General features: G+C 40.9%; 1 protein-coding gene across 10 annotated transcripts in view; it reads right to left on the bottom strand.

The window, feature by feature from the left end:
- Positions 1–16,661, bottom strand: part of BAIAP2 (BAR/IMD domain containing adaptor protein 2) — a 201,266-nt gene that overhangs the window by 127,352 nt on the left and 57,253 nt on the right. For all 10 annotated transcript variants that reach the window (XM_060253422.1, XM_060253419.1, XM_060253415.1 and 7 more), the window contains exon 3: positions 14,530–14,616. In XM_060253422.1, coding sequence (XP_060109405.1) covers positions 14,530–14,616 — 87 coding nt within the window. The remainder of the gene's footprint in view (positions 1–14,529; positions 14,617–16,661) is intronic.

Raw genomic sequence — 16,661 nt, forward strand, 5'->3', positions numbered from 1 at the left:
TAGCAATTATTGAGGAATATAATGCAAGATACTCTGATCATCATTAGCCTACACAAATAAATATAGGTTCCTAGTCTAATATATGTATATTAACTGCCTTTCTACAAATGACCTTTCTACATTCACTATGTTTATCATCATGCCTTTTCGACTGCCACAGAACACAGATACCCAAGAAAAGTACAAATCCAATTAAGAGATTTATTAATCTCCCTGGAGGAGAATTCAAGAGGAGCACTCACAAAAAAGGTTTCCAATCTGGGTTAAAGGCAATGACAGATGCAAATAACAGGAGACAATTCAGGGCAATTTGTCTGCACACAGAAGAAACTTTTACTATACACTATTAGGGGGCATATTCGACATAAACCAAACCAAATAAAACCTTATCAGTATTATTTGGGTATTTCCTAAGGCAAATCAGATTTGAGAATCTGATTCAGCTATCAATATAGTGATATGAATAAAAGCCAAAATTATTCAGTTTTTATTTGAATCTAATCAGTAATACTGAATAGCACCTCTTATGCTAAAATGGCTACCAACCATTTAAACCATTTAAACCTAACATCTGATTGGCTGACCTGTTGGGCTTTCAGATTTAAATGGCTGGCAGCCATTTCATGGGCTGGTTTTGCTCTCCCAATACACTTTCAAGCAGGGGGAGTGAAACAGATCACTGAAAAGGCTTACAGCCATTTTACCCTAACAATAGATGGGCACACCTGCCCCCCTGTTAGACAAAAATGGCTGTAAGCCATTTAAGTGATCCCTTTTGCTCCTCCTACTTGGAAGTTGGGGGAGTGAAAGCAATGGCTTTTAAATAGCTGCCAGCCATTTAAACCTAATAGCCTAATAAACCTAATAGTGTACCTGTTGTACTGTCAGGTATAAGAGTCTGGCAGCCATTTCACAAGCCATTTTCTCTCCCTAAAAAAAGGAGAGAGAGAAGATCTCAGATATTTCCCCCCTCCCTTTCCATTCTACTGGCCTTGGAGAGAGTTCTCCCCGCAAGAGCTGCCATTTAAACCTGACAGCCTAATAGGTCTGCCTGTCAGCTCTCTCAGGAGTCAATCCTGCAAGGAGAACTCCCCCCTCAGGCTCAGCTGTGGCTCTTCTGGGCTGCCCAGCTGAAACTAGACTGCCCAACAGAGCCTGCTAAGCAGCTGATCCTATGGGGAGAACTCTGTCCGCAGGCTCTGCTGGGCTGCCTGGTTGAAACTGGACTGCCCAACAGAACCCTCTCAAAAGTTGATCCTGCAGGGAGAACTCTCCTCAAGGCCAATAGAAAGGAAGGTGGGAAGATCTGAAATTACCTTTCTACTGGCAGCAGCTCCCGGAGGCCAGCAAAATGGAAGGGGGAGATCCAAGGTCTTCCCTCCATACTTTCTGATGGCAGGCTGCCCCAGCTGAGCCTGTATGGAACAGTCCACAAAGGGAAAAATGGAGCAGAATAAATTTGGCAATCTCAATTATTTCCCATATACCAATATAATATGAATATTGGGATTTGGGAATACCAGGAAATACTGATATTTTTTCCAGTTCAGTATACCCGAAGCTGAAAAATACTGATATTTTTTGCACATCCCTCCACATTATACAAGCTCTTGTGCAAAACTGTATAAGCCTCCATCCAACCATTATATTATATTTTATACCAGCAGTTGTTTTTACAAACAAGGTATAACCTATCCCACAGTTACACATCTTCTGCATGTCTTGTAATTCTAGTAATTAGCAGGCCTACATCATCAGTTGAAAGGGTGAGTTACTTGCACATTATCCCAGGGTAAAATGAGCATAGTGTTAATGCTCCAAATACTGCAGAGTATAAGGGACACTGCACACAGACATGGAAATTAGAAGAGCCAATACTGTCATATAGGATAATAGAAAGAGCCAAGTTTATTTAATTTACACTGAACAAAGTCACAGTGAAGTCACTGTTGGCAGGATGCATAATAGTCTGACCTTCTCTATTCATGCATTCCCACCGTTATGGATGAAGGCACCCTGGCATTGCACAGTCATGAGCATATGGCTCAGGCTCCTTCTTATCAAGCCTTCATAACACTCAAGGTATACCATGTCCTCATCTCCTAACTTCTGGGTCTATAGGTTGAAGATAATGCACACTTTCAAAGAGTTCCTGTCCCAAGTCCCTGATGGCCCCATGCTTAGGTTGAAGGCATGAACAATGTCCCCATCCCTGTATGCATAGGAAAGAAGTATCAAGGCTGTCTTGCTTTTCCTTCTTACCAACTGCAGTAAACCACACCCCTTCCCACTCACATCTTACAAGGGAGGGGTGCTGGAACAGACTTATTTTATACTAAAGATTTGCCACAAACAAGCCCAAACTGATGTCTCCTTAACTCCTTTCCAAGTAAGCATATGAATAGTGCCCAAGTTCTCCCAGTTAAAATGCAAGCCACTGCACATAGGAGAATTACCCTCAAGCTATGTCGAAAGGACATTTTTGGGTCTCTCCATTTCTGCAGAAGTTAATGCAAGGGGTAAAGAACAAAGTGAACTGTAAAATCTTCCCCAGTATATTCCTCAGGCACCAGATATGTAGAGCTGCCAGCATTCCCCCCCCCCCCTTGACAAAACTTCTTTGCATTTCATAGCTGCACAGCAGTCCCATCAGCCTGCTAGAAATAGGCTTTATTTGTTGAATTTTTGCCTGTACAACATCTGTCAAAGGTACAGGAGTAGAGCCCATAAAAGTCAAGCTTGATAATCTTACTTATTATGCGTTACTTTTGAGAAATCTCCTCCCAATGCTACCCCCCTCCCCAGGAACTTCAGAGGAGAAAATCACAGCAAAGCTTTCTGAACATTCACACTTCAGTGCCTTTACAATTGCAGCCTACAACCTGACTGATAAATGCAATACTGAAACTGCAGATTCAAAACAGTTGCCTAGCTACCTCTAGTATTCACCTGAGACTAAGTGGGATCAAGTACTCCACAGTTCTGGCCAAAACACATTCAGTACAAACCGTGCATGAGCTCAACAATCCCTACACCTACACCATGATCTCTATATTAAATCCCTGTCCATTTATCAACGTCTGGCTAGTAGTTGTATAATAATCTAAAAAGTGTAGCTACTATTTGCAGTAAACAATATTTTTTTTCTAAGATGTGCTTCTACTATCGAGATATTTCATATTCTGAATACTTTGTGTGCAATTTGGTACCTAAAAATGCAACTGAATACATGAAACTGATTAATACAGTTCAGAGCACTGACACATCTAGCTCACATTCTTCCAACAAATAACATTTCTCCAGGGTCTTAGACGGGGAACAATAAATCACTCTATTCTAGAGATGGTAGCACTCTCTTTGAAAGAACAGATTCATAGTTGGGGTGCTGCTAGATCTGGGTCTATGGCTGAAAACCCAAATTTCTTCTGAGACTTTTTTTAAATTGATATGCTCACTGCAGCCATTATATGAGAAATAAGATTCAGCCTGTGTAATCCATACTCATATCCAGCATAAAGGTAAAATTAGTCCCCTGTGAAAACACCAGTCATTTCTGACTCTGGGGTGACGCTGCATCACAACGTTTTCACAGCAGACTTTTTTTTACTGGGTGGTTTGCCATTGTCTTCCCCAGTCATCTACACTTCCCCCCCCCCCCCAGCAAGCTGGGTACTCATTTTACAGACCTCAGAAGGATGGAAGGCTGAGTCAACCTTGAGCCGGCTACCTGAACCCAGCTTCTGCTGGGATCAAACTCAGGTCATGAGCAGAGCTTGTTATAATTGTTATAATCATGGTTCATTCCATGTCTTGTAAGCCGCCCTGAGCCTGCCTAGGTGGGGAGGGCGGGATATAAATAAAATTAAAAAAAATTACTGCAGCTTACCACTCTGCACCATGGGGCTCGTACATATCCAGCATAGATTACTGTAATGCAGCTTTCCATACACTTTGAAGACTGTTTGGAAACTTCAATAAGTATAGACTCAAAGTCAAAAAAAGGTCTATTAAAAACAGTCATAAGACCAGCATACAAAATACAATATAAGAACATGGCAACAGACAACTACAGCCATAATTCCTAAAAGTCCTGACCAAACTAATCCTTCACTAATGACTCAACTTACAGTACGATCTACGCTTCTTAATTACCAGATAACAATACCTAGCAACCTTGCGTGAGACAGAGTCATAAATGTCAGCCAATAAAAACTTCATCAATTGTTCCTCGGCATATTTACAATAATTTGCCAATGGTTTAAAATGTGCGAGCAGGGGTATCAGCAACTGCTGCCTCTCTTCATCATACATAGGACAATGAAGAAATATATGGGCAGCTGACTCCACCTGATCCGACGCACAAAAACAAATCCTCTGATGCATGGGAGTCCGGGTATATCTACCAAAAAGGACTGCTGATGGGAGCACATCGAAACGGGCTCTAGTAAATGCCCATCTATAATTAGGATTTTTTATAAATCCAAGATAAGATGCGGATCTTAGGCTTGGTCTCAGATTCAGTTTCTTGTAATAAAAAGGTAGGGCTGCATAATCATTTTGTGCTTCGATATCCTTAAATCTTTGAGAAATCAAACTCCTTGCATACTTCTGCCCTCCCTCTAATAAATTTTCAGGGTCTAACCCAATTGATTTCAGTTTATCAACAACTCTATGAGACCATTGGGGATATGGAGTTGATGTCAAAAAATCAGGGATAAGCCCCCAACAGGTTCAGATGGGTCTTAATCCAATAGTTACACCTCTGAATCCAAACATTCAATGTAACTGTAGATAAACCAGCTTCCTGTCTCAATATCAAACTTGGCGTACCTTTGGCGTATAAAAAAGTGCTCTAAGAAATTTCGATTGCACTAACTCCAGTTCTTTAATTTTACTCACAGACAATATTTGCGTTCCATAAATCATCTGAGGGAGAACTTTGCTCAAATACAGTTTGAGAGCAGCCGGCACATACTGGGCTTCCTCTTTCCTAAAGAAACGCAATATAGCATTTGCGCTCTGTTGTGCTGAACATGCTGTATATTGAATATGTCTGGAAGCCCTGCTGTTAAATGTAAAGGTTAATCCCAGATATTTAACATTTTTAACCTGATCTACCAGGACCCCATCCATTGTCCATTTCATTTCTTTGTATTTTTATGGAAGCGCATAATCTTTGTTTTTGAGTAATTTACTGCAAGTAACTCTTTTTGGCATTGCGTGCTAAATTTTTCCATTGCCCTATTTAGACCCCCTCTAGATAATGAGAGGAGCACGGCATCGTCTGCGTACATTAGGACAGGAATCTTTCTTCCTTTGCCTAAAATGGGAGCTATGCTAATAAGTACAGACTAGGCATGGGCATGAACTGATACACGAATCAGGCCAATTTGTGGTTCATTTCGAACCGGTTCAGACCTTGGTGATTCATTTGGTTCATTTTTGTGGTTCATTTTCCCAGACAGCCTGGTGCTGATTCAATCAATTCCTAGGCAACATTGGAGGTGGGCTTCTGGGAGCCCTAGAAATACCCACAGCAGTTGTCCATAGGAGTCAATCATGGAGCTCGCATCCTGCAGCATGAAAAAGAGTTTGTTATCATGAGAGCTGAAGTTGACCTTTCCTTGGGACACCTGCTTTTAGGAGTTTTAACTTGGACATTCCAAAGCCAGTGTTCACCAAACTTGGAGGGCGGGTGGTGGAGAGCCACCCTGATGACTCCTGGTGAGTTTTACACCTCCAAAACCAAGGAAATCAATGAGCCACATATCTCCTTAAAACCATCTGGATACTGAAAGCTGCATATCTGAACATTTCTCCTCCCTCCCTATTACTCATTTAAAAATAAATTTTAAATCAGTTTAAACTGAAAAAGTCATTTCCTCTCTCTTTTTTAGTACCACCCTAGCCATGGAATTATATCTTCTGCTTTGGCTATATTTTTTCTGTTTCCTCCATAGTAAAACCATACCTGTTATATCAAATTGCTCACCATAGATCTTGCTTCCAAACTCTTTATAAAATCCACTTGGAAAACAGAAACACGAGGGAGATGTACTTCAGAGGCTCCATGTAAAGGTTATCTCTTAAGAGGCCTCAAACTAAAATCAGACAGATCACCTGAATTCTTCTCTTGGGAGGGGAAAATCAATAGGTCCCTGAAGTGGCAACCTAAATAAAAACAGGTCACTTATAGTACACATCTTCAAAAAGAAGGTCTGCCATTTTTTCCTCTTCTGTCTAGGTAAGAGCAACTGGGAACATGACAATACATAGTAAGAGAAACTATGGGAGGAAAGAATTTTCAAACTACACCCAAGTATAATGACTCAGTTTCCAGCAATCTATCGAAGTATTACGTATAAAGTTCAACCTTTATATACAGAATACGTACTCCCATGAGCACCAAATCAGGCCTTCAGGCAATATAACATTCTATTCTGCCTTTTTCCTCCTTAAAGAAACCTGGACTACATAGGAACTGAAGTTCATTACTTTGATGAATGGAAAGGACAACAGGTTGAACATAACTCTTTGATCATTACAGTTATCTGTAAACTGCTGTTCAAGTTGTCTTACACATTTAAAGAGCTGAATGTTTTGTAATGAGATCACAACCTTAGATAGCGAATGACACCTGCACTTGCAGATAAACATGCTCTGTTCCTAACCTGGTCTGTTTATAGATTAGTAAAAAAAAAAAAATACCTTTCCATTATTCGTGATTAAGTATTTGGTTTTTTTAATTTTAAAAAACCCTGTGAGAATAGAATCTTCCAAGTTATACAGTCAATCGAAAATAATCTGTTGTTTCCCAACATGCAATTAACAGGAATGCATTGAATTCATATGCCTTTAAAACCAGTATGCAACTGGCAAACACAGGGCCATCTAAAAAGTGACAAAAATGGTGGCTGAAGAAGAGTCCTGACTCACAGGCTGAAGACCACTAAAACAGAGTTTCTCAAAACTAGGAACAGAAATAATGATTTAAATTGGATCATCCAACAACAGTCTTAGCTATGATTTCACATGAAATGTACATGTGAACATTCTAGTTTCATTATGATGTTACCCAGAACTATCTTTTCCACAATGTAGGCTGGAATACCAACCAGCCTAGCCCCAGTGGCAAGAAGGAGAGAAGTGATAAAACTAACATGAGTTGAGGCAACCCAGGATTTTGCATGATCATCCAAGAATCAAATCCTGATTCTGGAAACTAACCAGAGTTAAAACAACCTTTTTCATATTACATCTGAACCAAGCCAATGTATCCATTGCAGGAACACCATGTACGCTCAGAATTTGTTATTCAAAAGGAGTGGAAGAGTAAAAGCGAAGCTACAGATTACACAGGATATTCTACAGGTTGAAGAGTGGTGACATTCCGTGGAGAAAGGAGTGGTCAACCCTTTCTCCCAAACAATTTTCCAACTGAAATCTCTCTCACACTCACACCACACAGAAAGAACAGATAATTTCATTAAGATCTAAAGTGGGATGGGGAGATACATAATATGGATGGATAGATTCGATAAGGCTAACAGTAGGGATAAAGAGCCTGCATGCCTGACAAGAAGAGGTACTGTGCTCTTCCCCCAAGCACATGAAGCACTGGTCATGTTCATCATTTCGCACCATTTTTGTGCCACAATTGCAGCATTTATTTAAAACTGCGATCTGGATTATGATAATCAGAAACTGGTAGGAAAAAACATACAATTCCGTTGAAGAAATCTTCCCAAAGCTGTAATACATACTCTCTCCACAGAGGCAGAAAAAGGACTGAGGGAAGAGTGACCCCATCTGCACCTTGTCACCTGAACATTTGGGCTGGAATGGAGCTTGAAACTCTGCTGTGCTGGGGGGAGGGGGAGCACTCAGTTGCAGCTTCTAGAAACTTGTGGAAAACTCCTTCATGGCAGACCTGCTTTAAAGCAGCCCCATGTAGGACTGCATAGAAGTCACAATGGACATTGTGCTCTCTTTTACTTGGCTGTCCTATGAATTCTGCCAACAAATGTGCACATTTTTCCTGAGCATAATTCTGAATATTCTGTTGATATACAGCCATTAGTTTTTTAAAAATAAAATATTGTGTAGTGTTCAAGAATAACAAGATTGAAGAACTTGAAACAAGCATGTGACCCAAAAGCCATGGAAGTGTCTAACTAGATTTCTTGGCTGTAGGAAATCCCTCTCACATGTACATACACCCCCCCCCACCCCCACAAGCTTAGTCTGCTCATGGCAACATGAATACTAGAAACACTTCGTTTTTAATTAGTACAATCAAAAGAGTTTCTGTGATCATTGTCCTTGACAATATTTCACCCACGGCTCATCAACAAGACAGAATTGATCCATATGGCTTAATATGTCTGACATACTTCAACGAGTTTTGCATTATCCCCAAGGAAGTTATAGAGTTTACCTCCATACTCCAAAATAAGTGTTCACAGGACTGCAGCCAAGTCTCTGTAACTCCAGTGCCTGTGCCTCAACAAAAGATTCCTTGTCAATTTTTTTGGGGGGAGATGCTTACCTACTAAAGCAAATACATTCAATACCCAAGATATGTGCAAAAATGTTTGCCTACTTTACAGCAGTGACCCCCAACCTTTTTGGCACCAGGGACCAGTTTTGTGGAAGACAATTTTTCCATGGACCAATGGGGGTGGGGGTGCTGGGGTTTTGGCTGCCCCAGGCTGCCCCCAAGCCCACACCCTATCCCTGCCCCCCCCATGGGGGTCTTTAAATGAGGAGTAGGTGAAGGTCTCTGCCTCACTCCACGGCCCGGTTGCTAACGGGCAACGGACCGGTATTGGTCCGTGGCCTGGGGGTTGGGGACCCCTGCTTTACAGCAACCATAATTTTATCTCTGGATTGAGAAGCATTTGCAACCAATCAGCAGCAAAGCATTATTGTTTAATTTCTCAAAAAAAAAGCATTCTTTATTCATCACAAACAAAAGCAACAAAAGGACAAAGAACTGGCACCATTCTTTATAGAATATCTAAGCTGAAAAAGGTCTCCTTCTGGGCAAGATGATCACTTTGGCCTAGGACTGAGCCCAAGTGAGTTGTACTCCACTTAGTTCCAAGAACATGATTTGAATACCTGATAAGCTAAGGGCCTGGAAAGACTTTTTAGTCTTAACAACCTTCATTTCAGAATGACTTCCTAAATGCTTGACCTGAGAATTTATTGCACTGAGAAAACTGTATTACTGCACAAAGAATGCAGTATGTGCACATTTACTTAGGATGATGAGGGAGACTTTTATACTGAGCAGCAAGGAAGGAATTAAATGTGGGTGGCTGTTTGACATGGATTAGAAGGGCTGCACAAAGATTTCAAGGAAACCCAAACAAGTCCTCATTATACCAACAAGAATTTACTTGAAACAGCCACATACATGCCAAAAATCTGGTTTTTCAGAACATTCATGAAAGCTGGTGATGTCCTGGTATATTCTAGTGTTTTCACTGAAATATTTACCAGCAGCAGGCACTGAAATTTAACATGGACATGTACTTTCTAGGAATCCTGTATCAAAAGCAATATCCATGCCAAATCAAATATGTACTCCCCACCCCCACTACATATTCAGTAGATCTCAGTAATGTTGTTGTAGCAGCTCATCAAGGCTGCCACTTCTACAGATGAGAGTAGCAGCTAAGGCTGCAAACCTCCAGGTAGTGTCTAGCGATCTCCTGCTATTACAACTGATCTCCAGGTGACAGAGAACTGTTCACTTGGAGAAAATAGCTGCTTTGGAAGGTGGGCTCTATGGCATTATACTCTATTGATATCCCTCCCCTCCCCAAACCCCAACCTCCTCAGGCTCCCCCCTCCCCCAAATCTTCAGGTATTTTCCAACCTGGAACTCACAACTCTAGTAACAGCTCTAACGAAGACTTCAGTCACATGGGGGCTAAGTAACCAGATTCCCTTGCTATTCCCAGGAACCCCCTGTTGACATTTTTGAACCACCTCTCCAGTCTTTTTGGAGGAACTAAAAGAAAGAGATGCTAGGCATCATGTTGGTTGGCGAGCTCAAGGTTGCTCATTCACCTTCCTGCTAAAACTGAAGATCACAGCATTCCACCAAGCCTTACATGCACTCTAGTGCCTTAGTAAACAAGACTGATATATTCAAGGTCTTACCAGGAAATTCTGGTATTTTCATTTACCTTCAGGTAAGCATGAAGGAAGATGTTTAAGAACCAATTTAAGTTATTTCTTCTTCTAAGCACTATAGTCCAGTAATGTTTATGAACCAGGTTATGGAGGAACTATACAATTCTGGTGGTGGTAGAGTGTAACAGAAGTCTTAATCAGCAGCATTCTACATTTTGCAAAAAGACCACAATTAAACCGCAAGACCCTTAATATCCCGTAACTAGTACTGTCATGCTCTTTACATTAAGCAGATTTTTTTTTCATTTTTTGTTTATACTCACTAATCTGAGTCCAATGAAGCAAGGTTTATTACAGAAATTTAACTTTTTATTTCAACACGTTCAGGAAATATTTCAACACATTGCTGGAAAAAAGAAGGCAGTCTGTTACTTCTTAAAGTTAGTTCATATGGATTCAACTCAGGCATCGATCCAAGCTGTGATTATGGAAACTTTACTATGGTTTTATACAATATCCAAGTTGACAAACCATCATTTGTAATACCAACAAACCAGAATCCAAAACTGTGGTCTGAAGTGCATTTCTAAACCGTGATTTCTACTATGATCTCATTTGCTGTCTAAACTGATGAGCCATGGTTAGGACAACTGCTCTGCCTCTAGAGGCCCCTGGCGTGAACCTTGAGTAAGAAATACAGAACAGACAGAAAAATGAAAAGAACAAGCATTGTCCATGGTTTAGGTTGCAAAATACGATTTGAGCAAACTGTGATTTGGTGCAGTGTCTAAAGGCACTGTATTCTAGCATGCAGGCTCAGCACCTACTGAGTTATGCACTAATTTTACAACATGAGCCATGTTTATGTGCATAAATTTATACATGAATATGCTTCCTGTATATAATCCTACCTGTTGCAAAAAGGGGGAAGGAAAGGACTAGAAATGTGTATGCACTCATTTACAAATATATGCATTGCAGGAAATTCACAAATACCTCCCCCCCCACACACACATACAATGACCCCTGTTCCATGCCCAGAAGATGCAAAAAAACCCAGGATCCCTTTCCAATCTGGCCTGGAGAAAAATTACTTCCGGACCCCAAAGCAGCAATCAGCATTTCCCTGAATGTGTAAGAAAGGGTCACAAGAAATAAGCACTGATGTAACCCTCCATGCCTCCTTCCCATGATCTGCCTAAGTTCCCAGAATCAGCAGTGTTGTCAGATGGCCATCTAGTCTCTGTTTAAAAACCTGCAGAGCCCACCACCTCCTGAGGAAGCCTGTTCCACTGAGGAACCACTTTGTCAAGAAGTTCTTCCCAACGTTTAGTGAAAAACTCTTTTGATTTAATTTCAACCTTTTAGTTCTGGTCCAACCTTTTGGGGCAACAGAAAACAACTGCAACATCATATCACCTCTCAGTTGTCTTCTCTCCATGCTAAACATACCCTGCTCCTTCAATCTTTCCCCATAGAACTTGGTCTCCAGACCCCTCACCATCTTCGTTGCCCTCCTCTGGACACGTTCCACCTTGTCTATATCCTTCTTAAATTGTGGTGCCCAAAACTGAACACAATACTCTAAGTGAGATCTAACCAGAGCAGAGTAAAGCGATACCATCACATTGTATGATCTGGACACTATACTTCTGTTGATACAGCCCAAAATCACATTTCCTTTTTTGGTTACCACATCATACTGCTGACTCATGTGGACAGAAGGAGAATGGCATGGAGGGAAGGAGAATGACACCTTGCAGTTGCACTGGGGAGAAAGGTGGGGTATAAAATAAATAAATAAGTGAACTGGATCTAGAAAAACTACTGCTTTTACACATTACTCTCATGAGGAATGGGAAGCACAGAAGAATTTTATTATACAGGTGTACAAAAACAGGAAGCACAAGCCACTTATACTTCTTGTGGACTCACAAAAGTATGTAGGCCACAGCCAGAAGTTCATTTTGACACATTGCTGCTTCTCTTGGATGACTAGCTGAGAGGCAAATTCATGACTGATGTAACATTTTAAATGGTCAAGCCCTCCCAGCAATTATTCTATACAAATCCAATTTCCTCTGAGACAAGCTTCCACATTTTAAAAAATATTAGTCATATTTACTTCTCATAGCAACATCAGCTGTCTAGAAATCTTGCAACTTAAGTTGCAGCTCAAGACAATGGCTCCTAAGGGTTGGATTATCATGTATCACAGCAATTACAATTACAGGCTGTTTTTGCTAGCCTAGCATAATGTAGGTCCTATGGTTTGGGCCACTTACAATGGGCACATATATTAGATTTCACCATCTGCCAAACAGCTATGTATCTTACTATTAGTGATGCATGCCCCAATTTGCAGATATCCAAATCCACAGATTGGGGCCACAGGTATTTCTGCAAACTCAAGGGGCTCCCCAAGTTTGCATAAAAATCTGAAACTGTCTATATTTTCCCCAAATTGAAACAAAAAAATCAAAACATTAAAAGGTGTTGTCTCTGCATGTGCAGACAACACACTTACTTTACTTCTTCCGCAGTGATTTGGAGCTGCTGTGGAACCCAGTGTTAGCTGCAGTGGAGCCCACCAGTGGTGGCAGCACACTCCAAGAGCCACTCCAGTCCCGGCTGCAGTGGCAGTGCACACTGAGAGCTGTTCTGGGCCCAAGCTGCAGTAGTGGTATGTATTGGAAGCCACTCCATGCTTGGAGCAGCTCCCAGACACTACTGCTGCCATTGGCAGGCTTCAAGTTGAGAGGCTAGGCTAGACACGCCAGCTCAGCAAGGGAGAGATCAGATTCTCCCCCCTACAAGTTTCATGGAAGCCCTCTTGTACTACTTATTTTCTCAGCAAACATCCCCAGTGTATGTGTACATCAGTTTTTATTTAAAACATTTTAAAATCACATTTTCAGTCAACTTAGATTTACCAAAGTGGCAAAAAATTAAAAAGAATTAAAAAAAATTAACACACACATTCGTGTCTATATGCCTATCTATGTTTCATTTTCCTACTACATATCCTGCGGGATATAAATCCAATATCTTCTCTGAACAACATTACAACACTAGCCAAAGCCAGGCTTCAGAAGCCATTTGCTTAGCATCTCAGGCACTCTTCCCCTTTCTACTCCAAAGCCTCGCTATCAAACATGCAAAAAGGGGTGGAGGTATAAAGTTGGAATGGGGGATACAAACTTTCTGGAATTTACTCAAAAACTGTGTTGGCCAAGGAAAGTAATAGGTAAGCAAGTACCTGTGTTCCTTCATGGAGCCAAACCCATAGTGGCTGGTGTTTTTATTTTCCTAGGAAGCACAGCTTAAATAATAGTGTAATGAAATCAAAATTTGATGTTTTTTTAGACCAGATTTAACATTGCTTAGCAGGGCAAGTTGTTACTTTTTTTTTTTTTAACTGACGCTGTATTGTTTTAATTGTTTCTGCATTTGTCTTTAACTTTGTCAAGCCACTTTGGGACAAATATTTTTTGAAATTTGGGAGTTTTAACAAGTAAGAATATCAGCACACAAAATCAGTGCCCTCAGAGACTTTAAGAAGACACCATGTTATAACTTTTAAACATGGCTGAGAAAAGAACTGACATATCTATGGTAAGGGATACTGAACATATATACTAGGCAAGTTTAGAATTCCACTTTCTCTGTATGGATGCTTAACTTCCTCTGGGAAGCTGTGCTTGACATCACACACCCCTTTTGGCAGTCTTCATCTTACCATTCAGACTTTGGCTTATGTTTATGTATCACAAGCCAAAACCCAACATTTTCCAGCTTTTAGCGGGAGGCATGAATGACAATCCGCTGCCTGTATGATAACAAACCATACATTAAGAATAACAAAATTAACTTCACATACGCACTGTAGGTGGGTATAGACAGATTTCAGGTTTATAAGCATTCCATACAGGTAGGTCAGTCAATGAATCAACGCAGGGGCACATTTCAGAGATAATTTTTTAAAATGATGGAATTCATGTTTTCCAAATTAACCAGAAGCAGAGTATTGCTTTTCACACAGGACAAAGTATTCAATATTTGTTCCTTTATCTTATGGTGGTCAACTGGCATTACCTGACGTATTTCAAAAGAGCAAAATCCACTATAAGGAGAGCAGAGAGGACAGAAGACAAATCAGCAGGTGCTTTTGTTGAGATCAGTAGGCCAAATCCCAAAGGAACCTAAATCCAAGAAGTCAGTTTTATGGAAGCTGATTTGCTTGGAGATCTTAAAACTCAGACAACCTCACAAAAGAGATTTCATCTATTGTATAAACACAGCTTTTAGTGGTGGGATTCCTGTTTCCTGTGAATGTGCTACTTTGACCCATATACTGACAGCAATAAGTTATATATGACTTACCCAGTTCTTTAGATCCTTGGCTTTCAGTGGCCAATTCTCCCATTTTAACCAGAGCATCAAAGTAACCTTTTGCTGCATATGTCACACCTGGAAAATGAAAAACACATGGTCATGTAAATTTTCACTCTAATAGCTCCTTTAAGAGCTCCACAACAGAAATATTTCCTTTAATGCAGGGCTGCCAACTCAAGATTGGGAAACTCCTGGAGATTTGGGGATGGAGCCTGGGAGAGTATTGGATCTTAACAGGATATAATACCATGGAGTCCATTCTCCAAAGCGGCCTTTTCTCCATGGGAACTGATCTCTGTAGTCTGAAGATATGTTGTGATTCCAAGAAATTGCCAGGCCCACCCTGAGGTTGACAAGCCCATATTTGGAGATAATTTGTGATACAGTCAATACCACAGACATCAATTTTTCCTTGATTCCTAGAATCGCACTAATTACGAATATTGCTTATTAGACACAGCACTACATGGTGCCAGAAACATGGTGACCTGTCCCAGTCCCCATGATATAACTTGCTGGTGGGTCCTATTGAACATCCTGGGAGTTGTCATTATCAAAAAGTTGAGGTTGCTTTCAAATTCCACCTAAAATAGAATTTGGTTTCTTATTCAGGCAGTCATTTCGGGGGGGGCGGGGTGGTGGTTACAGAGAGCCAGCTTGGTGTAAATTTCAGTACAAAGTTACTCTTATGAATAAGGCAGAAACAAGACTCCTATAAATGAACATCCAGGAAAGCTTTTTAAAATGTTACCTTACAGGAAGGACTCTTATCTGGGAGAACCAGGTTTAATTCCCCACTCCTCCACTTGTACCTGCTGAGATGGCCTTGGGTCAGCCATAGCTTTCATAGAAGCTGTCCTTAAAAGGGCAGCTGCTGTAAAAGCACTCTCAGCCCCACCTACCTCACAGGGTGTTTGTTGTGGTGGGGAGGGGGAAGGTAGAGGAGATTGTGACCGCTCTGAGACTCTGAGATTCAGAGTATAGGGCAAGATATAAATCCAAAATCTTCTTCATCTTCTACTCAGTTTTGGGTTTTGCTTTATTTTACTCTTGTAGTCTCCTAAGCAAGTTCCATGGGGGGGGCAGGGATAGGGTGTGGGCTTGGGGGCAGCCTGGGGCAGCAAAACCCCCACCCCCATCGGTCCATGGAAAAATTGTCTTCCACAAAACTGGTCCCTGGTGCCAAAAAAGGTTGGGGGTCACTGCTGTAGGACATTCATTTCCCTCCAGAATCTGGATTTTTCATTTGGGAGGAGACCCACAGAAGTGCACACATTCCTGATAATACTGGTTTGTCAAGGTGCCAGTAAATATTACTAAATAGCCAGTTATCACTAACTTTCACTGTGGCTCATACTTATAGCTAGTTTGCTGACATTCCAGCTATGCATACACACAGCCACTTTAGATAGATAACCAAATGGTTCCTCTTTATCAAAAGAACATGCTGCACAGATTGACTTAACAAGCTACATGTTCTATTTTCTAGCAAGTACCACTGATAAAAATGCAAGCATTTTTGGAACCCTTTATAAAGGTTCCAAATCAAAAGATCAGAGTCTGACAGTACAATCATAAGCAGAGTAAATACCACTAGTTTCATGAGTTTAGACTAGTATACCCTCTGCATAGAATTGCATTGACCTAGGGCTTTTAGATTTAGGAAATGTGCATCTGGCAAAGTTTGAAGTAGGTGGAACTAACATCTAGACTACGAAGTGTCAATTGTCAGCAAAAACTACTGGAACTATCCAAAATGCTGCAGGGACACAATGCTGCACACCAGATATGTGTAAAAATTTACAGCTCTGCAAAATAAATATTGAATTCGCACTCTGAACCCTCAGAGGCTAAACTAGAACTAGAACTCAAGAGGTTGCAGAAGTTTTTTCCTCTAGTCACTTCCAATTTGCCAAGGTAGCAGGATGTCAATTTATATGTTGACAGAGCTAGCTACAGAACAACTGACCTGTTTCTGGCACCTGGGGGAAACAGCATGTATTCAGATGAAGCAGCAAAAGAACCTTCTAGGGTTCTTTTTCTAATTCCCAGGCAATTTCCCACGAGGTACCATGGAAATGGCCTCACGGAATATATAGGAAAAATTCTGTCCCTTGAGA

Source organism: Heteronotia binoei, chromosome 13 (assembly GCF_032191835.1).
Source record: "Heteronotia binoei isolate CCM8104 ecotype False Entrance Well chromosome 13, APGP_CSIRO_Hbin_v1, whole genome shotgun sequence".
Taxonomy (NCBI): Eukaryota; Metazoa; Chordata; class Lepidosauria; order Squamata; family Gekkonidae; genus Heteronotia; species Heteronotia binoei.